Source organism: Hetaerina americana, unplaced genomic scaffold (assembly GCF_022747635.1).
Source record: "Hetaerina americana unplaced genomic scaffold, ioHetAmer1.1.p SCAF_8, whole genome shotgun sequence".
NCBI classification, from domain to species: Eukaryota; Metazoa; Arthropoda; class Insecta; order Odonata; family Calopterygidae; genus Hetaerina; species Hetaerina americana.
The window spans coordinates 80,188,188-80,211,434 of record NW_027287427.1 but is presented as its reverse complement, the minus strand read 5'-3'; the positions used below and the strand labels follow the sequence as shown (position 1 = coordinate 80,211,434).

Genomic DNA, 23,247 nt, shown 5'->3' with positions numbered 1-23,247 from the left:
ATGTACATAGTTGTAAAAGTAAAGTGATATTTCCTGTCAGTTGTCTAATAAGATGAGATTGTTTCATGATTACATTATAGTATTAATTGATTTTGTCTGACAGAACTAAATTACAATTTATTCAGTTACATATTTGCCTCATTTATAATAAATGCATACTACCATAAATGCAGATGAAGTTTTTCTAATTCTTTTTCAATTGAGATTTTGTATGAATTATTCACATTAATTAAACTACAAGGAAAACTCAGATTTTAATGTGTCATAACTGATGCAGAGTGACTCTAGTGAAGAGTTAGGTGGGGATATCTACATGTATATCTGCTTCAAAATGCTGGATACACCTATCCATGACTTCATAGTTTAATGAAGTAGGATTACTCTCAGGTTACATTTGAATATTATTAAGTGTTATTAATGAATGATAATCATATTAATGTAAAATTAATGATGCATGCATTGTTTAGTATTATATTTAGTTCATTCAATATGAATTTCTGTCGGTCTTTTCTCTTTTGTGACATTTTCAGAGAGAAATATGTTGTTTTAAGCCTAAATTTATGTAATCCATTCCTAATGGATGTGCAGATACTTAGTTTTTACGACAGATTTTATTTTAGCATGACCCAGATTTTAGTGTAAATGATAATGTTTTATGCCTAAATCCACATTGTGTGGCAATAAAATTTGTGGAAGCCCTTAGTGTATGTCCCACAACTTTAACTCGGCATGTCAAATATGTACTTCTCTGATATAATGCTAAATTGTTTGGTAATGCATTGGAAATGCCTATGTATGCATGCTACAATATCAATTTCAGGGGGTGTTAATAAAGAAAAAGAACGATGAACTTATGGCTAACTCCCAGAAATATATCCAGGAATTCAAATATTTTTGGCTCCAGCACCTCAGACATGCTCAGCTATTTCATGTGTACTGAAGAACCTGTTAAAGGCAGGGAATATCATAAAATCAATTTGAAATAATGTAAAACAGATTTAAAATACGAATTACAAATATTATGCCAAGAAAAACTGAAACATGTTCAAATAAAATTTTGCATAGTTAAACCTCAGGAAATATGTATTTCATTATGTGCATGTTTTATGTGACCTTAAACAACTAAAAATGGTCAGAAGTCATCATCAAAGCACTGAAATTGAAAGTATTCCTGCAAGAGTGCAAGCTTTTCTAGTTGTTCATAATGTTATTTTTGTAAAAGAGGTGTTGAATGTATTTTGAATGAACTAGTAATTGAGAGAGGTCCTTGACACAGAACAGAGTAATGGTGACAAAAAAAATACAATATGCGTTTACTCCAATGTGAACTTTGTACTCAGTCCGAAAACTGAACTAAGTAATGTCTTCTCACAAAGGTCATGCAATTTTCTTCTCAAATAGTCATTTGGAATTTGAAAGTTTTAAATAAATAATTTTTATTTTCAAACATGTTCATATGTAGAGACACTCTGATTTTATTATTAAGAAAAACTCACTTGTTTCAACAAGTACTGGATAAGATATCTTATATATAAACTATATTTTCTGTTGGTATGAACAAGTTTTGTGCAATTCTTAGTACTAATTTTTGAAAGTTATGTTTTCAGTAACCATTACATAAAATAATAAAATTCGTATTTCAATAATTTTCTTTCGTTTTCAGTATTCTGGAATCCGAATTGGACCTGTTGTAAAGAAGGATGTCGTGAGAGCCTCAGCTATGCTGGAGCATGATAGCCAGTAAGTCTTAAATTTTTGGATAATCTTGCTAGAAATAGTCACCAATTACTGCATTGACCTGATTACTTGGTGATATTTTTCCTCAAAGAAAGAACTGCCACAGTACATATAATGAGTGACTCATTGTTCTAAGCTACTAAAAATTGGTCACTAAAATAAGAATCACCAATTTCTCATTTGTTTAAGAAAGTGCTTCCTGTCATATAAATCAAAAATAATGTATGTGTATGCCATGAGGTTACTTACAACTTAAATGTGCTTGCATTAATTCAGGCGAAATGACTGTATTTTTTTCAATAACTTTATATTTCCCCAGGATCATACATTTTAGGGTACTAAGAACATAGTTTGTGTATTTTCTTACTGATGACTGGTCATCCATGATTATATGAATGGGATATTTGAGCATAGTGACTGGAAAACTGTTGGCCAAGGTACCAATAAGTTTTACGTATGAAATGTCATTTAAAGCATTAGAGCTGATTATATTGTGGACTAAAGTAATAATATGATAGAGACACTGAAGGTGTTTGGAGCTTGAAAAGGTGCATACCTTTGTATAGCTATAGTTGCATTAATTTTATGAATATCAAATTAAAATGTATTGTACTAAAGTTCACTTAAATTTATGATGGAATGTGTGATAATGAATGTATTTTAAAACTAGGCTTGCCATAGCTTAGGAAGCTGTATCAGGAAGAAAGCATTTATCTTCGCTGGTACAAAGCAAGCCAAATTATAATCTATAAACATAGTTTCAAAGGTAGTCCTAAAATGTACATTTTGTCTTCTTAATCATTTAAATAAGGATTCTTTGGCCGCTAGCAATCAACAGCTTACTTTTAAATTGAGAAATTCATTAACAAGTACCACACATTTTTTTTTTATTTGAGAATTAGTAAAGGGAAACTTTTCCCCAAATTATGAGTAATTTGTTAGTATTTATTGTTCAATTCTATCCGTTTTATTGAGGAAAAGCTTCATTATTTGTAAGAACATTACATTTGCAAATTGCATCATGTAAATTGTACTATTATGACTTATTCTTTGTGAATTCCCTTCTTTTTGTAATAGTTTAGGAAAGAGTGGGCTGCTTATTTTTTATGCATGCATTTAGAAGAAAATAATCAAATTAAGGAAAACACAAAAAGGTGAAGAACTAATATGCTAAGTATTAAAATATCCTTGTTCAAAAACAGCAAATCTATATGAGGAGAGAAGATAAACACCTAGCAAAGATACCTGACATGACCAAAGTTCAACCTCAATATAACCTAGAATAAAACTAAGGTAAAGGTCTGCAATCAAATTATGAAATATAATTCTCAAGGCAAGAAAATAAAACATGTATAATGAAGCAGTTTTGATGAGCAGTTATTTGTAAAATCGTGTTGAATGGAAGGGGTGAGAGGGAAAGAGAGAGTAGAATGGCAAAAGTGAAGAAGGCCTAGAAAAAGGAGAAACCATGGGCAGCAGTCCAGATGTAAGGAAGCTATCCATAAATAGTCATGTGTACTCCGTGAAATGAAGAATTCTTTAAGGATAGTAAGATTTGCTTTTTTACCATCTGAAATTTCAGTGCAGCGGTGGAGCATTTGCTGCAGTGATGCAAAATGATAAAAAATGTTGTGCATAATGAATAATGGAAAAATGACAGCTTGGATCAAGGGTTTGTTGTTTTAAACATATGACCTCTTAATTTTGTTCTTTTTTTATAAGCATAGACATTTTCCAAAAATTGTTCAAATATTTTTTAAGTCATTGTGCTCATAAGATAGTACAATTTTACATCTGAATGTCTTTTGGACTTAGAAACTTGGACATGGCCTTCCTTCACAGAAAAAGTTAAAACTCAATTGCCAGGAAATTTAGAAGTTACATTTTTATGCACAATCAGTATTTTGTGATTGTGCACACATTCCTGAAAAAAAGTGCAAATATTTATTTTCTGTTATGCAGTGGCAATCGGTTTCAATGTTAAGGTTTATTCTAATGAAAATAGCTTTGAAAGGATTATCAATTGCGGTAGTTGCAAAATACATGAATGATTTTTTGTTCCAAGCATAGTTACAAATAGGTAGTCTCTCCCTCCTCAATAGTCCTATTTTTTCATTTGGGAAGCAAATTTACATGATAGGGAATAACTGAATTTATGTCCAGTTGAGATTTTGTGTCTCTTTGATTTTAACCCGTGTGCTTGTTGATGGCATAAGACTGACATAAAAATTGATTATATTTAGGCCTCAAGAAGTGGAACACCATGCGTGTACTAAAAGTAGATGATTGGAAAACATGGCAATATGCACTTGGCGAAATTAAAGGTTCATTTTCTTAATGTTTCCCTGGGCTTCTTTCCTGTGAATCCTGTGGCAGTCAAATGGATAATGAGTCTGCAGGAAGCTAGAGTTGGAATAATGAAAACAGGATAATAGAATATTAACATGATGCCACACTGCTGTTGCAAAGATATGGTCTTGGAACTGGAGTCCAATGAAAAATCACCAGAAGGAGCATTCAGTGAAAAGTTCTGTGGAAGGACTTGATAATATATTTAAGGCTTACATTTCTTTTTACTTTCAATTTTGTGTGTATTGAAACAGTTAAAATTTTTCTGGCCATTGATTCCTGCAAAATATCATGAATGACTAATCACACTTGGATCTCTTCTTCTTCTCACTCCAAATCCCCATGAACACTAATGACAATACTTGTCTTTCAAGTCTTCAAATACTGTTTATCCATTTCATATGGATAAGAATTGCATTGGATATCATCCCTGCACAACATCCTTACCATTAACTGCCCTGCCCTTGGCTCCTCTTATTATTCCTACACCTTTCTCCTGAAACAGCACCTCAACAGCTTTATTATTATTAATTTTTATTTGTCCAGAGATCATATTACAAAAATGCCAGATGATCATGGTATAAGGCACGTCAAAAAGGATTAAAGTTACTGCGTCAATTAAAATACAAAAATAATGCTGCTCACAGTTACATAATATTTGGCCCAAACCCATGAATATTGACTTTAACATGCTCATGATAGCTCGTACGTAAAACTTATTGGTACCTTGGCCAACAGTTTTTCAGTCACTATGCTCAAATATCCCATTCATATAATCATGGATGACCAGTCATCAGTAAGAAAATAGCTCCAGCTTGCCCCAAGGAATGTGTGAAAAAGTTAAGGAACTATGTAATCCTACGTCCATTAATTTTTTCTGGTGATGACAAGGGTTTGAACACAAGTTCCACTCTCATGAGTATTTAAACTTCATTTCCAAACAAATTTTGAAGAATTCTTTTTGATATCCTCAATGAAAAATATTGTAAACTTTACTGGCCTTCCTGGAGTTCCTGGTGGTGAATGAAATAATTGTGTTATTCAAATTTTAAATTAAAAAAAAGATTAGGAATAAAAGTGTATAAACTTTGTAACTCGGCAGGATATACAGTGTATATGACTGGACTGTTTACCTAGGGAAAGACAGGCAATGCACCAAAAGACATCACAGCCACGGATGCCATAGTTAAAATGTTAACAAGGAGAGTGGAAGGAAAAGGGTACAATCTTATCATGGATAATATTTTATCCTCCTCTGAACTCTTTGATGGTCTCAGGAAAATAAAAATAAATTGCTGAGGGACGGTTAGAGCAAACCACATTGGTATGCCGAAAGAATTCAAGGATAAGAAACTGAAAATGAAACGCGGAGATGTGAAAGTGAGATGCAGGAGAGATCTAATGGCGGTTATTTGGAGAGATAAAAGAAATGTCTGTATGTTGAAGAATATGTACGTGCCACCTGAAGAGGAGGCTTTTGTGATAGCCAAGGAAAAGCTCTGAAGCCCACAGTTATAAAAGAATATAACAAACATATGGGTTACATAGATAAATCCGACAGAATGGCTAATAGGTTCTCCATTGATAGGAGAACCTGTAAGTGTGAAAAAAAGTTATTCTTCCACATCCTTGATCTAACTATTCTGAATTCATGGATTGCTTTTGTTTCCGTGGGGAGCAAGATGAGCCATAGAGATTTTCATTTGGCTCTTGTGAGAAATCTTTTGGAGGGCGCTAGGACAGAGAATTGCCCAACTTCTTCCCTGAGAGGCTGGCCTGCTGCTGTGTCAGCCCCTCTTGACGCGAGGGATGATGAGCGTTGGATTGAGAGAGGGAAGAAAGCCAGTTGCCATTTACGCTCGCTTCGAGGCAAGGAAAGCCGCATGGTTTTTTGATGTTCAAAGTGGAACACAGGCCTCTGTGTAGGCAAACGTTTCAAGATATATCACACAAAAACTAATTTAGAATAAAAAAGTTTGAGACCATTTTGAAGAGTCTAAAATGTAATATTAAAAAATGAAATGTTTATATTTTGTAGCTTAGCATAATTTTCATGTTTTATAATGTTATAATGTTCATGGCTAGGTATTTCTTTTTTCCATCTTGCCATGTGTACACAGCCTCTTTTGAATGAAATTGCTTTGCTGAAACTTATTTGCAGATTGCCTCTTCTTTCCTGATGCATTTAATTCATTTGCAAGGTAGTGTCTCCTGGGAAAATAAACTTAGTTATTTTAAAGAATTAATAAGGGGTTCATAAATGAGATATTGTATATAGTCAGGCTTTCAGCCAGAAAATAGCCTCTATTTGGTTAGCAAAGCCCTAACATTCTCCATTTTCTTTCTGCATTAACCAGTAATGCTGATAAATACCCAAACTATCATAGCCATTTTGAATTATTAAGCCCAGTTGCATTAGTCTTCCTCTTAATTCTTTCTCTCTGTTAGGATCTTACAGTTAACAGAGATAAAAATTTTATTTAATATATGTTCAGTAAGAACTATGGGAAGCCAAGAGCGAGAGAAGAGAAAGTTGCAAATGACTAGAGATACCCAAGCTGACAAACTCAATAGTTAATTTTATATATCACTTGAAACTCTGACCTGAGCAGTCATTTAATTGAGTTGTGCCTATCCTTATGCTGATAGAAACTGACTTGATGGAGCTAATATTAGAAATCGCATTACCAGATATTTGCATGTATGCCAAGTGTTGGTGCATTTACAGTTACTTTTCCTGTGAACATTTCACTTTGATGCATAGTTCTTTATTTGATATTTGATCATTAATGATGAATTTTTTTACTTTCACTGGATGATTTAGTTGAAAAATGTGATATTTCAGTTAATGTCTAGTGATTTAATTTTATTTTTACAATAATGCAATCCCGAAGTCTCAGAAAATGGCTCTTAAAGAAAGCTTTCTCTGAAGTGAACACAGGACAATTCTAAAATTATTATGAACTAAGTTCCTTCTCAGCAGCTTCTAATGCTGAGTATGTGTATGTGATAAAATGATTAATGACAAATGAAATTACCACTTTGCCTTAAATATTGACAGGTGCTAATATTTAGCTTTACTATAATATCTGAATAATGATAGCTAAATACTTACGTTTAGGGGTGTGTAAGATTTCCATTCATTAAGTTACAGTGTATTCTCCCATTCCCCCTATTGATTTTAGACTTACGAATGGGTTATTTTCATTCACCAAAAATTGTTTGAATGCTAATGTTGTCATAATTGATGCATGAGTATCCCTTTTGAACAGGTATGCCACTATCCTTGCATTTGATGTCAAAGTGGAGAGGGATGCCCAGGAAATGGCAGACACCTTGGGAGTCAAAATATTCCAGGCAGACATCATTTACCATCTCTTTGACAAGTTCATTGCGTACAGAGATGAGTTGAGGCAGCGCAAAAGGGACCAGTTCAAACACATAGCGGTCTTCCCATGCAAGCTGAAAATATTACCACAGGTGAGAGTTAATAGCCATAAAGATTTGGTTTCTCAAGGAAAGGTTGCCAGCTGCTCTTGGTCTTGGCTCGCAGGACCTCCACTCTAATATGATCAAAGGAAACCAACAGAATGGATGATGCATTTAGCTGCTTGTCTCATCCAAAATTCAGATGGCATAAATGCATTCTGACTGGAGCTGTAAAACTATTTCAGGTAGTTTCCTTAGTGTATTCAGTCCAAAAATTACTCTCAATTTCAAATGATATGTGGAATGTGTGAACTCCTTTAAAATGGTGGCTTATTGAAGGGGTACCATCTGTGATGAGTGATAATTGACTTTTTTTTCTATTGAATTTGGCTGTCAAGTGAAAGGACAAACCACTCTTTTGCAACTTTGTAAAAGTCTTAAGTGATATAGTATTGTTTCCATAACTACAATAATAAGATTTAAATTCATACAGGCTGTATATTTATTCAGCCAGATCTTGCATCTAAATTAATAACCTTTAAATGATTAATTTGTTTTCGAATCGGAATTTTCCTTCATGAAGGCTAAAAACAAAAAAAGGCAAAAATTATTGGTAGAAAATGACTTAGCCATTCAAAAATTAACATTTAACGCCATGGTAAGTCTTGGTTAGGGGACTCTTTCATTATATGCACGGTATGGTCTAATTTTCTTAATATTCCAAAATCTCTCCCAGAAATATAATATTTTCAAATTCTTTCATCATCATTTGAAATGAAAGTATTTTTTCAGTTATTTTATATTTCTGAGTATTTGTTGAGAATAGTGAGGTAAAAATTGTGTCAATAAGTTTAATATTTTAAGGTTAAGAAGAAGCCATTGTGTCATTTGGGGTGGGCAGCAGAGTAATTACTGACTAAATCCACTGAATGGCAAGTGATTCTAGTTGATTGTGGCATCGTAGTGAACAGCTCAGAATTATTAGAAGCTAGGAGTTAGTTATGCTGCTCAACTGGGAAACGAAAACAGCGATATCATAGATGATCAGAAAGAAGGTCCCCTTCCCAGACTCTGCCAGGATGTCAGATGCCCCTTCACCTGATGTAACTTGACGACAAGGCTCATGTGGCCTCAGTGTATTGGTTCGGGAAACAGTCGTTCACAATATTACTCTTGGAACTTCAATGGCAAAGGAATGTGTTTATTCAGAATTTAGAGTTAGTAGATGTTCTTGTTATGGCACCCGGAAGGAATATGTCCCTCTCCAAATTGTGTGGGAGGGGAGATCCTCCTCCGTAGAATGTCCCTGCCTCCTAGCTATCCGACGGTGGACTTTTCAGCAGGCAATGAGACAGATCACCAACGAAAAATAGATGGCAGAGAGGAGAAGGGAGTTGAAGACGTATATAAGGCTCAAATTAATCACCAGGCGTTTTTAATGCAGACAATGCATATTTATTAAGTTAAGCTTGACAAAACTGACATTAATTTTCAGGAACATCATATTAATAGATAGATAATCATAGCAGGAAATTGTAAGCTTATCTCGTAAGTTTTCATGAATGTTTTCAATTGTATCAATCTTACAAAAATGAAAGATAAGTTGGACATTTTACTGTAGAACCTAACTACCATAAGATTTTCCCTGATAATACGCTTTTTTTTACTTAGAGATATCAAATCTTGAGCTGGTATTAATGTCGAACGAATGCCGAGAAAATTTTTCTTCTTCACCTTTTGCACTCCTCCATTGTATTCTCATTACTGACTTACTTGTATCCCATGCCATAAGAAGATAGCTCCAGGAATAATGACAAAAGCTATAGATCAGTTATTGATTAGTTTGTAGCATTTTTGTGTAAAAATTTTTTTTAAGTTAATTTCTATTAGTTTGTGCAAATTAAAAAAAATGTTTTGACCGTTTATTATCAATATCGTGACCAAATTAGCAAATGATCAACTCATGCGACCAAAGCTAAATCTAAATGAGGGCAAAGTGAGGTTCCATTTATTATATCTTGCGAGACTGTTTCCATTTTATTTTGGTAATGTGTAATTGTAGTTGTTTATAATGGTGATACATTGAATGCAATACGATATATTTTATTTTAAATAGTTAGTAACTTGTACAATTTAGTACTAAGAAAATGTGTTGAGATTAAGGGTTATTAAAATTTTTTAATGCTAAACTGCATTTGTATACAAATAATTGCAAAAATTCGTCAGTTTATCATGATTGAATTACATTTCAAATCTCTTATCTGTATACAGTCATCACCTAGCCATGAAATGAACTGGCAGTTGCCCTCCTATGCTAAACCCCTGCCTGACATAGTTCTTTTATCTCGCTCCTAAACACTGTTAATAATGATGATAATAATTTTAGTTTGTTCATTTTTTTGTTTTCAATGCCATTTGTAGGTAGCACTTTATTGAAATGTTTATTTTGTTCTAAACTGATTTAATAGGTCATTTTGTATTTTAGGGTGAGAATAAAACCAAAGTACAAATGGGTAGGTAGGATTTGAAAATTTCACTGTCACAAGTCGGGAGGGATCTAGATTGTCAAAGTTTTTTGCAGATTAAAGTTTACTTCTGTATTCATACCAGAGAATCATCATATATAATACTCAGTAATGAAATCATGACTAATATAATCCCCTATATTAGCTATATTTTGTGAACGAGGACACAATCATTCAAAATTTTGATGAAATTTCTCCTCTGGCCCATATTTCTCCCTGTAACATCTTTATTGCCTTTGGATTGCAAGAGAATGGCCTTTAATGCTTTCTCTTTATTCTATGCATCGAAGCTTTATCTAGCGATTCTATGCAGCGAATCTATTTTCCTTGTTGGTACAGTTTCCTTTTTGTTTCAGCCGTGCAGCACTGGTCACAGCATGCTTACCTTAAAACTTAAGTGATTCTCAAGGGAGAAAAAAGTTTTATAAAAAACCCTCTCTGCAATATTTTTGAACCTTGTTGGCAAATATCCATTTCAAACATCCCCTTGCTACAGGTTACCCAGTCTGAATGGTCTTGTAAATGATTTATAAATTGCTAAGCAAAGGAGAACCCTATGTAATAATGAACAATTGATAACTCTTTTCCTAAATTCCAAAGAAACTGCGGGAGATGCCGCAGCAGTAACTTTTAACGGAGTCATCCGCTAATGTCCATTTCAATGCAACAATTTCAGAGTGTAAAAATCATTCGCCTTGACTGGGATCCCCAGTCAAGGCGAATGAATTGGTCCATAGCATGAGTAACCCTTGGCTTGGGGATTACCCTGGGCATCCACCTGAATGATATGACCCCTAGCCTAGCTTAGAGATTGTCTGGGTGAATACCCAGGAAAAATATTCTAAGTGCCGACCAAAATTATTTGAAGAATTTAGTGTATGCGTTAATTGCATGGTATTCATGATGAAATGTGGTGAGAACTTCTGATTTTATTTTTACCTTGTGTTTCTAATTGGCATTTTTTTAGCATCACTAAACTGAGAGGTTTTCTATCAATTTTTCCTTACATTCCTTGAAGCAGAATAATTTTGATAACTTAAAGGTCTTATGAAACTTAATCCTTTGATGAAAGGTTCTGTAAAGGGGGTGTAGCATCATAAGTCATGTTAGAGGTCAAGTTACCTTGGACCATCAATATTGAATGTTTCCTTTGGCAGTTTGGAAACTGTATTTGTTAATTCATGTCCTGTTTAAAAAGAGGAACTCTCTGAAACCTGCTATAACTATGAAAGAAATGGAACCATATAGCGAATGAAGTTTCCCTATTTATCAAAAAGTTGCATTTCAGCAATTTATGGGGGCTGTTCATTAAAGAGCCTTATTATTTTTTTGACATAATTTTGTGTGAAAATTTAATTTAATGTGATGTTGTTAGCTTAAAATGTAATGAATATGTGGTGCAAGTTTTATTGATTTTACTCCAGTATTGCATCAGCTGCAGTGTTTGCAAGTTGAAACATGTTCAGTTTGCATACGTTTATGATTGAGGCAACGTGCATTTTGCTTGCATTGAAACTTTACTTTTGTCTGAGCGACTTATCAGATGAGGTTTATGTTATGCTGTAGGAATTCATGGAGAGTCTGTTCTTCCCGATGAAACAGTTAGAAGATGGTTTGAGATGTTTAACCTTTTGAGTGCCAGGTGTAATTGATTAATTTTGTACAAAAGTTGCCAGTCTATTTTCAAGAGAAATGCAGACTTAATGAAAAAAGTCTATAAAAACTTTATTATTTATAATAACTTGCTTCAAGTTGATAAAACTGATATAAGTAAGGACAGAAAAAGAGCATAACATTAAGAATTATTCAATTTTTATTTTGAATTTGTGTGACACGTGCATTTTTGCAAAAAAAATTTCAGCATCTCTCACAGTGACTTTTGCACTGAGGGGGTTGAAGAGGGGGAAACAATTGAAATCCGTCCCAAAGCTTCAGTCACTGCTCTTATAAAAGTAAACACTAACACTGCTACTGCCGCCATTGTGCGACAAGATCATTGAATAATCCTGAGAGTACTATCAGATGTATTGAAAATTCTATTGCCTGCCACCTATACATTGGTAATGGAAGAATTGAAATTGAGATTATTATTAATACAATAGCTACAAGTTGGCCATTTGGTGATGTGGTACCATGAGGTGTCAAAAAAGAAGTGGTGCAAATATTACTCGTACTGGAAATAAAGATCCACGCACACAGCATTCTCTCACAAAAATAGTAAATCAAATTTTTGTCAGCCTAGTCATAAACTTACCAATGTTACTAGGAAAGGGCTCTAGAATTCTTTTGAGTGGAGAATTCCAATCTTCTATCCTACAATTTGAAAAGGAATATTTTCCTGCATAAGAAAATTGCTTTCGTTGCTTTATCTGAAAAGAATGGTCATTACTCATCAATAAAAGGGCTTTTTCGTCCTTTCTGAAATATCACTCTGTGCAGCATCCCCAATGTAAGATTGATTTATGCACTTCAGGTATGCTTTTTCCTTCCTTGAGTGGAGTGATTCCTTGCCCAATTTCTTCGACATTTCTGTCACACTAGGCATATTTGTTGACAGTGGGCTCTTCTAAAAATCACTGAAATATTGAATATCTAGCAAAATTCAATGTGACATTTGTTCTTCATTCTTCATATAGTTGTTCCATGTAATTTTTTCTGTCCCCTAATATGAAGTTCTCTGGAAAGAGCATAAGAAGTGGCCATAGGTGAACCGAACATGAAAAACTTGTAATGGCTGCTGCTGAAGCAGTACTTGATTCATTGAGTCATTGATATTTTCATCACATATTACGTGACACATTTAGCTTACATTATAACAAAATTACATTTTTCCACAATAAAGTGTGGGAACAAAAAAAAATATGATTACTCTTTATTGAGCTACCCCCATATTTATAAGATAAACATAAACCTTAAACACAGTTATCAACCCGAAGGTCGGTTTGGTGGGAGATGGTTGAGTTCACCGAGTAACTAAGCCCCAGGGTGTGTGGAATTCATACATCAGGGTAAGGGCCACTTCCTTTCCCTGTGCCAGTTTTGGTTGCCCAGAAAGGTCTGGTATCAAAAAAAAACCTTGGGAGAAGCTGAGGGTGCCCTAAGAGGCTTGCCTGGGAATCGAGCCCTGGCCCTTAGGTCAGTAGTCCAACGCTCAACCCCTGGACTACTGTATATTGCCATGATTATCCAGCAATGAAGTACACTTACTAATCAAATGTATTTATCTGGAAATGTGTCAAGAACAAATATGTTTAAAGTGTATCAATGTTTAAAGTTTTGTTTCTGGATAGCTATGAAAAATTCCTCAATTTTATGAGAGAGAAGTAAGCTGTAATTGAATAGGATGGTGGGAGATATCACTTTGTGAAAGTGATTCATAGTGAAAAATGAAATACTTTGTTCATGTACATATGTTTTATTATGCACGACCTAGATTTCATTGTACTAGGTTATCATTAGATGAAGTACAGAAGACTCGTTGCATTATAAACTCTACAGAGTGGAGGAGGGAGGAGATACTAGTATGGAGGAGGAGGGGAAAAGAGAAAGGGAAGCTGGTGTGTGTGTGTGTATATGGGGGCCAGAGGATGAAAAGCAGAGGGCATGGCATCAGGTAGGATAGGGGCTTTGGTACTGTGTGAGGGCTAGGAGGGGGGAGAGAGGAAAAAACTTTAATTGGTTCACATTAACAATTCAGCTATGCTTCTGATTTAAATATGACAAATACTGTCATCAGTATTGATAAAGAAGAGTGCCCTAATTTTCTTATTTTAGAGAAGAGTTTTGTATTTTACATAATTTAATAAAGTGTTTACTTTTAGGGAACTTTAAAATGCAAAAAGTATCCATGTTTTTTAAAAAAAGTTGACCTTTTTTTCATGAACTAATATTCAATGGTGATTGCTATTTCATTGGATAAATATATTTTACCCCGGAAAAGTATTAAATTGTTAAAAACCCGTGGGATCAAGAAATTTGAAGATTTTTTTTTGAGTAAGTTAAATCTTTGTCTATTTATTTTCTAGGTTTTTTACTCTTCCTATTAATTAATATTGCACAAAGGTTTACTATTATGTAATCTCCACATTTTGGCAATCCCAATTATGCCTATAAATTTTAATGGAATTGTCGAATCAAAAGTCAATATGCCTGATAATGCAAACATTCTTTACTCCAAAAAATAATAAAGCTGTATGTTTATAGAAAATAATAATTAATCATAATTCTTTCCAATTTAAAAAAGATGTCCAAAAATATTTATTGCAAAGGTTTTTTTTTAATCCCATTCATTCTTTAGTTTGTCACTTATTGGTATTAGAAACTCCTGAGTTGGCTTGGGAAATGCTTCCTGTCTAAATTTAATGTTACAGAATAGGTTATCTACTGCATAGAAGTAGGTAGTGAATGCAGATAACAATTTCCATTTTTTTTTCCAAAAATGCATAACCTTTGTGTAGTTAGCATTTAGTCTCATTTCATACCTATCGCCCTGGCTTTCCAGTGCACTCAGCAATGTTTTTGAAATGCCTGGCTGCCTGGCATACTAAAGCTTGATATTCAGCAAACCTAACTAATTTAACGACTTCCCCACTGATTTTTCTTTCCTGCCATCAGTTCTTCCCATGCCTCTTTTACCATTTCCTCGGTATATATGAGACAAGCATTTGTCATGTTTGGAAAAGTGCGGTTGATTATGGACAGCCCTCTTTTACTCCTCTTCATTACACTGCTCATCCTGACATTTGCCACTCGCACCCGAGCAGTCTAAGACATGTTAAGGTTGCAAATAAGTCCCTTATTCCTCCAATCTTTTCCTATTTTCTGCGGTACATTAATTAATTTTTACCAAAGTCACTCCAATGGACTCCTCAAAATTTGTATAGAAAACCAATGCATCCTGATTGTTTGTTATCATTGTTAAGTGAATAATGCTGGTTAGCTTTATTTATTCGGGTGTCCACTAGCTTGTAAAATTAGAAACGCGTGGAAAAATCATCGGATATTATACAATCAGAAAAATTCATCTATTTACCTAGCATCTGGAAAATAAACCCTTTTCAATGCATTTTGGTAGCGAACTTTTCGCTTCTTATAATTTGAGATGCTTAGTGATGCTCTTAAAAATTCTCCCAGTAGCAAAGAATAATGATGGTGATGGCAATTTTATGTTCTCATAGTTCCTATGTTCATCTTGCTTATTAAACCTGAGTTTTGCTTGTTTTGGTATATTGAGGACCTGTTTAGATTAGTCAATTGGCTGTAAAGTTGTCCATAAATGATTTTCCTGTACTCTTAATCAAGTTTTGGGTTCCCTTCTGATTACATTTTTTCTGTGACTGTAATATAATTACTTATTACCCATTCCTTCTTATTTGTGCTCACTATTCACACTTCCCTTACCACTATTACATTAACATTCTTATTCAACATTAGGGAAACTAGCAAAATACCCTCGGAAAGACATGCCATCCCCGAGAGAAACTGGAAAAATCCTGGGAAACTCTGGGTGCCTTGATCGAGAACATCATGCATATGCTGATTACTGCTGTGGATTCTTTGAAATTTCTTCAGTACAGATTTTTTAGCAAAGCAATAACCGAACCCCAGAATTGTTACTCAGTACCACCAGAAGTAGTAGTAGTGGGTTGAACTTCAGCCAAATGGCCTGGATTAACCTTTGGCTGATGGCTGAATGTGCCTGATATCTAATCTGAACAGCCCAAATTGTATGATTTACTCGTTGTGCATATATTTTTAGAAAACCGTAGGTAGTTAAGGGAAAGGAATTAGCTCTCCATATATTGCAGATGATATATTTTGACTGTCTTTGTTGATAATTGGTGTGTGAATTCCATATGATGTAAGATGTACTAGAGTGTGAACTCTATTCTAGCATCTTAAAACCTCCCGTAGGTTTAACCTTTGCCTAACCTGGATTTCAGTTTACTGACTTTTTGTTCTCAATTTTTAAACAGTTTGTCTTCAATTCTCGTGACCCTATTGTCGTTGGTGTGATGGTGGAAGCTGGCATTGTGAAAGAGGGTACTCCAATTTGTGTGCCTAGTAAAGAGGTAAGTGAGAGTTTCCTTTTTAAATAATTTTTAATCATAATATCCTCCGTTAATGATTTTATAAATGAAGCTTAAAAACTATCATTTAATCCAGCATAGTGTGACTTTTTTAATTGGCTATAAATGTCAAGATGTCTAAGTGACTGTTATGCTATGGAAGATAGCATCATCAAAAGGATGGTCAAAATGCACTGACATCAAGGAATACATATATTGTTTCTGTAAATGTGGATTTCCATAATTCAATTTTTCGATGATTTCCCTCCCTTAATATTTGAATGGGTTGATTAAAAGGTATTGATAATTTATAAAAATCGTGTTGATGTAATTTCGTGCATGAATCTCATGTTCTATTCCCTTAAATTCATCTCCAAGATTCCCTGCCCGACCTCTGAAGAAAACTACCAATGTATCTTTCCACTCAATTTTATTTGGTACAAATAGTTTCGATGCACCTCCAGGTGCAGAGCACTACACTCTGTACCCGAGGACGACGCCAATGCGTCAAAACTAGTTGTACCAAATAAAATTGAGTGGAAAGATACATAGGTAGTTTTACTTCAGTGATAATGGATTTCCACATAGTTAAGCCTGAAAACATCAAATATATCTGTGCCAGACTTCACATGGATATGCAGCAGTGATCACAAGGATACCATGCTTTCATTATGTGACTTAAGAGAATTTTGAATTTCTTCCTTGAAGTGCTTTTAAAAAGAAAGGCAGATGATTACAAAATTGTGCTACATAAAAATCTGTTGGTGTGCTCAACCTTAGTATTTTTGTAATACATGTAAAGTACACCTGTGTAGGAATAGATTGGTGGTCGAATTCTTATCAATGCTGTCCAATCGTGAATGTTTCCAATCAGGAATCATTTCATCAATAAATAGTAAATATTCTCAACCAAAAAATGATGTCATGAATTTAATCATTACAGAATTTTTCTCATACATCCTCGAGTAATGGATTAAATTTCATTAAATCAAATTTTAAAAAAATGGATAAAAAAATAAATTAAATTAAAGGAATTGAGAAGCTCCTTTTTAATTCAAATATTTGATGGTATTTGTTCGTACGGCTAGAAACATTTGGAAGGGAAAGTAATTTGAAACGTGATGGTATAATGTACCCTTTTAATTATTTCATTCATCTCACTCCCTCTGATGAAAATGATATCTCCATTAGCATAGTGAATACATGCAATAAAATAAAATTTGAGGAGACTTTTGAGTGGATTATGCAAGTGCTGGATAGTAAATTAGAAGCTTAGAAATGGATACACATTTAAAAATGGAAAGTGATTTTTAGTAGACTCCATTTTTGCTGCTAAATACAGTCATAATTATTATGTCTTATTTATATGAAAATGCATTCTCATTCTTCCCAACTGTCAGGTGAAACTCAAAAAATTACGAATATCTCACTGACACTACTACTTTATACTTTGTAAGTAATGGAAAAGCTATACTACCACTGCATGGCTATGAAAGTCTTAAGAAGCAAAATACCAACGAAAAAGAATTAAGGAATGAAATTTTCATAGCCTAATGTATTTCAATATTGATATTGGTAAAGCATGATAATCTATTTTTATCAAATCACAATTGGAGTCTATGAGTACATATGTGCAATGCTAATTGTCATTCCTCCAGTTCACCCTTTAAGTTTGTCTGCCTTTTAATGATAAGGAATGATATCATACAGTTTTTGACTTTAGTATCTAGCATTTTATCTGAAAATAGGACATGTATAGAGGGTAAGTGATAATACAAGGGTGGTCCCAGAAATACCCGATCCAACAAGGAAAACAAAAATTTTGGAGTAAATGTATTTATTTTTTAACATAATCTCCTTTCAGCTCTATACCCTTTTCCCAGCAATGTTCAATGAGTTCGATACCCATTTTATAATGAGAACTGTTTTTCTCCTCAAAATACCCATTAACTGCCGACATCACTTCTTCACGGTTGAAAAATCTTTGACCACCAAGCCATTTTTTCAAGTTTGCAAAGAGAAAATAATCCGAGAGGGCAACATCTGGTGAAAAGGGTGGGTGCAATTCAAACGTTAATGAGGTAGCAATTCAAACGTTAATTCGTGAATTTCGGCCGTTGCAATAATGGATTTGTGAGCTGGTGCATTGTCTTAATGAAACAACACTTTCTTCTTGGCCAAATGCAGCTGCCTTTGCCTAATTTCTTCGCTCAAACGTTGCAATAAGTTCGCATAATCCTCGCCGTTGATAGTTTTTCCTTTTTCAAGATAGTTAATTACAATTATCTCGCATCCCAAAAAACCGACGCACCTTCTTTGGAGCCAGTTCTCCCATTTTGAATCCATTGTTTTGATTATTCTTTTGTCTCGGGTGTGAATTAATGGACCCATGTTTCATCCATGGTTATGAAACGCTACAAAAATTCTGCTTTGTTGTTGTGAAACTTAGCTAAACACTCAATGCGCACTTTGTCTATGATCATCCTGTATCACTTTGCAGATTTTCTTCACCATTTCTCGAGTCGCCACCTCATTTGGTCGACCAATGCGATGCTCGTCTTCACAGCTCGTATGACCTTGTTTAAACTCAGCTACCAAATATTTTACTGTTTTAAACAAAGGAGCAGATTTACCAAGAGTGGAATCCAGTTCAGCTTTTATATTGGTTGGGCTGAGGCCTTTCAAATAAAAGTATTGTATCACGTAACGATGACCAGTTTTCTCAATTTTCACAAATTCACTGAAAATGTTCGCTATTGATGGCTGCCAAACAAATACTAAAAAATGTGGAATCTTCAAACTTGAGGCATATGCTGTATAGATTGCATTCTTTCTAATACAGTGATATTTTTCAAACAACTACCACCATCTCTAAGTCAGGCCAAGTACTAATGGTATCACCCTTGTAAGTAATGTAATTTTACTAAGCTTCTGGCTGTAGTCAAAGGGCTTGAGTTCCAGCGTTCTAGAACTGGACAAGAGATTGTCTGAATATATTGGCATGTCAATGGACTCAATAAGAATACCTTCAGTCCTTTTTCCATTTGGGGGAATCTGCGGTGCAACTGCCCAGTAGTTGTGCACCGACCTTCGTAGGCAGGGGACTTTTTTAATCTATCGATTGTGGTCTCTGGCTCTATATATGTACAGTGAGTTCTTTGAAAAGACAGAAGATCAATATGACATTCCTTCAACTGAAGTGATATCTGATTTTGATGGATGTTGTGCTCACAAGAATTTTTCTAGTTTAATTTAATTGGTTTTCCACTTATTCCTAACGAGAGAGTTTTGTGTATGGCTGTGCAAAGAGCATTACAAATTCATTCATTCTGCATTCTGCATACTAAAGGTTCTTAATGACATAAATGTGTACTTATAAGTTCCCCTTATGTTCCATTCTCTCTGAAGCTGTCATTATGATATTTTTGAAGTTTTTATTAAGAGAATACATGCGTCTTACATTTGAAGTTAATAATTGAAGTCAGGTTTCATCAGGGATTATGAGACCATAGTACTGGTGCTTATTGTGTTTTGGTCATCATTAGCATTTGTTTTTGAAGAGTGCACTTGTCACTACTACAGTTTTGAGATCATTTAGCGACTGAACTTCATCTCCATGAGTGAGTGTTAACCTTACTGATGCTAAATATGTTTCGATCAAGTTTACTTATTTCACGTGACCATTGTTTTAATTGATTTTTAAATTAATGAGCACCCAAAAACCATATTACTGTATGTGAGTGCAGCTATACAATATACAGACAGAGTCACGTGACCCTGTGAGATCCATGAATTAGCACTCTACAGCATGAAGATCATGGATTAGAACCCATCTTGAGAACATACATACTGATGGCTTTGTTTGTTTTTATTGAATTCATGGTGCACTCTAATCTATTTATTTTCAAGTATGACCATGGAAGTTTTCACAAATTTATTTTTGTTGAAATATATTATTCCAATCATAACAAATTTATATGTTATAATTGACTGGTTTCCAAGAAACTTTCGAAGTGTTTGTCATTCAGCAGCATAGTAGACAGTTTCAACGAGATCTGAGGCAAGCTCCTTTTGCAACAAATGTCATTCTATGTGCGCATATTAATTATACATTTTATTTCTTTACCAATCCTTAGTGTTCATTTTCTGATACGAATGAGTCTCCTTTGATTTGGCGGACTTATGAGTTTTATCTTTGCATCCGGTGCAGATGGAAATAATAATTTTCATTTGTTTTGGGCCAGGTGTTCATGATATTGCTGGGTATGGTAATGTCACAATTCGACACCGGGTAGTGTTAAGTAAGTGGATATTGATCTTCAATCAGGTGACGTGGAGGGAAGATTAAAAGGTGGGGGGGACGGTTAACGAGCACCCCCCCCCCCCGGCTCATAAACAAGGAGAGCGAGAATCTCAAAAATTCGGGGAGAGGTTGCGACTCGGGCCCTCGGAATTCGGGGTGGTTGTGGCCCTCGCCTCGCCCTCCTCCGCCGCCGCCGCCCCTTCTCTCCCCGCGGGTCGGCGTGTTAGGCGTGTGTGTGTGTGTGTGCGCGCTGCCGAGGGGAGTGGGAGTCGGGGTGTGGAAGACTGAGGAGAAGGTGGTGTGGAGTTGGGTTTATTCATAGCTGGGTGGGGGCGTGGTCTGGACGGGAGGAAGTGCGGCGGGGGGAGGAGGAAGGGGCTTGGGGAGGGAGGGAAGGAAGCGGAAAGGAGGAAGATGCGCCCCTCGCGTGGGTTGATGCGTTGGAAGTCAGCCCCCTCCCCGCCCACCCCCTTCACATCCTCCTTTTCCCCCCCGGGGGGCTCTGCGGGAAGGCTGGTGAAAAGATGAGGCGGAGGGCGGCTGGCTGTTGGTGCTGCTCTCCAAGAAGGACAACAAAGGTGGGCGGGAGAGGCACGATTGGTGGACGCCGCTCGCTCGCCCATCGGACTGCGCCTGCCTTTCTCTTTTCCCCTCCCTCATTTCCTTCTGTTTATCATACCCTCCCCCTACCCGGGCCCGGATTAAGAAAATCGCCAGCTCAATAGGCGTAGTGTGTACGCAAACTTGAGTATGGGGAGTTCCCGTCAGTGTTTCTATTATAGCGCGATGGGCGCTAGATTTAGCGCCCTCTCTGGCTTTTGACGCCTTTTTATTTTTACTCACATTCGGCCGTTATCAAGATCGACGAGCGGACTATGAATACTTAGCGTTGTTGAGCGGAATTCCGCCCACGGTCCTGACGGTGGATGCCCGAGCCGATTTTGAGTAGATATCCAGCATATTACTGTCTATTGCTCACTTTATACCGCGTGTCGCATTGTTTTAGGGTTTAATGAGCACTGGATACACTTTAAAGCTTAGGAAACGTGATGATATCAACTTGGGTTTATTGCTGTGGTGGATGGATTGCTCGCACTGAGGATATGACAGGTTTTTGTCGGTTTTCACTTTTCCGTAGCCCGACGACTACTCCATTCGTCCATGCCGAGGCTTGAATTTTGGATTTTGTGCCCACTTCGATGCCAATCCATCAGGTAACATTCCAACACAGGTCTAGAGATCGAAGCGTCTTCGAGGATGTCTCTGATGTTGAGGAAATCATTACAATATCAATATCGCGCGAGGGCCAGTGTCGGTTGTGAATTTTTGGTTCTTAAGTGTCGGCTATGAAGTGTCCGGCCCTGGGCGGATGTGGGACCATCCGGGCGTCCCTTCGCCCAGCGCTTCCTGCCCCCCCCCCCCCCACTCTCTAACATCGCATCCTCCATTTTAATACAACGTTTTCATCCACAGCACACGCTGTCAGAGAACTCGTCAGTAATGTATACAGTTGGGCAATCCTTTCCGTGATTCTCGTCATTTCGTCTTTAAAAGGGAGGGCACGGGAAGCGTTCCCTTACATTTTTCCCCTTCAAATTTATTCCGGCGGAAGTCGTTAGTTAGGTCACTCCATGAGTGTTTAGGTAATGTATTTTCGCTCTTTGAAGGAAGTGGGGTGTCACTTTGAATCATTTGTGTATTGCCCTCGTCCCGATGGGGTGCTTGAAATATGTTTTGCTCGCTCCGTGCGTGGGTGTGGGTTATATGATTCGGGGAGAGCCTATTCCCATCTCCTCCTACCCCCATCTCCTCCCATCCCCCTTTTTCCCACCCTCCTTCAGCGGCAGCCGAACCTCTTTCGACGCACATCAAAGCAGACTCGTCCATTCATCCTAGTCGAGGAAGCAGGCCCAGAGGGGCTCGGATCGTTGCTGTGACCCCATGTACTGACTTCCAAAACTGACAATGAGTGCCCGTGTTCAAACTTAAAATTTCTAGGGTGTGGTGGATTTTTCCCGTGGTATTCCGATCCCCCACTTCAGTACGGCGTGAAGGGCTCTCATAAAGTACAGTGCCCTGTCAGAAGGGACGTTAAAATGTTCGCCCCGAGCGGCATTTCCTTAAGAGCAAGTTAATGGAGGCAACGGGTTTTCCCACTCCCTACTTCATGCACCATCCAATCCCTCTCCGGGCCGGCCTGAGTTGGGACTGGTGAGCAAAGTGCTCGTCTATTAAGTATTTTGAATTACGGGTTCGAGTCTCGCCCAGGGTGGGAGTTTTTTATTTAACTGTGACAGGGAACTTCCTAATTTCGCCATGAAAAATGTAATTATTTTTATTTTTTCAATGATTTTTTCTCTCGGACTAGGGCAACAAATCATTTGGTACAGCCTTGAATACAAATGACTATATGTATATGAGCAATCGAATATTCATAGACACGTATGAACTTATACTTGTGCATGAATGGCTGGTGCCCTAACACCCTCCGCCACACGCCTTTGCGGCGGCTTGCGGGGTATTATGTCAATGAGATGAGTGATGGGCCACCTGAATTCCAGGACGTCTATTACAGAACCTTTCGTTTGATAGGTCTTGAGTGGAGTAACGTCCATTGTCGCATTTCCTTTGTAATCACATACCTGTCCCTCCAACCAAAACATTCGAGGCGCGAAATTTGACCGCAGTGGACCTGTCACTCTGAGCGCATAGATTGAAACAGTCGGTAACTCACCGACCGACACTTCGTTTTTCGGATGGGACGTAAATCCCTTCGACTCTTAGGCGTATTTCTAAAAGAGCCTGTGTCTTTTCGTCGTTACTCCGATCTGTAAAA

The 23,247-nt window shown here is 36.4% G+C and overlaps 1 protein-coding gene across 1 annotated transcript in view; it reads left to right on the top strand.

The window, feature by feature from the left end:
• eIF5B (eukaryotic translation initiation factor 5B) overlaps window positions 1-23,247 on the top strand; it is a 213,901-nt gene that overhangs the window by 35,729 nt on the left and 154,925 nt on the right. The window contains exons 15-17 of the mRNA XM_071596911.1: window positions 1,664-1,740; window positions 7,359-7,566; window positions 16,016-16,111. Coding sequence (XP_071453012.1) covers window positions 1,664-1,740; window positions 7,359-7,566; window positions 16,016-16,111 — 381 coding nt within the window. The remainder of the gene's footprint in view (window positions 1-1,663; window positions 1,741-7,358; window positions 7,567-16,015; window positions 16,112-23,247) is intronic.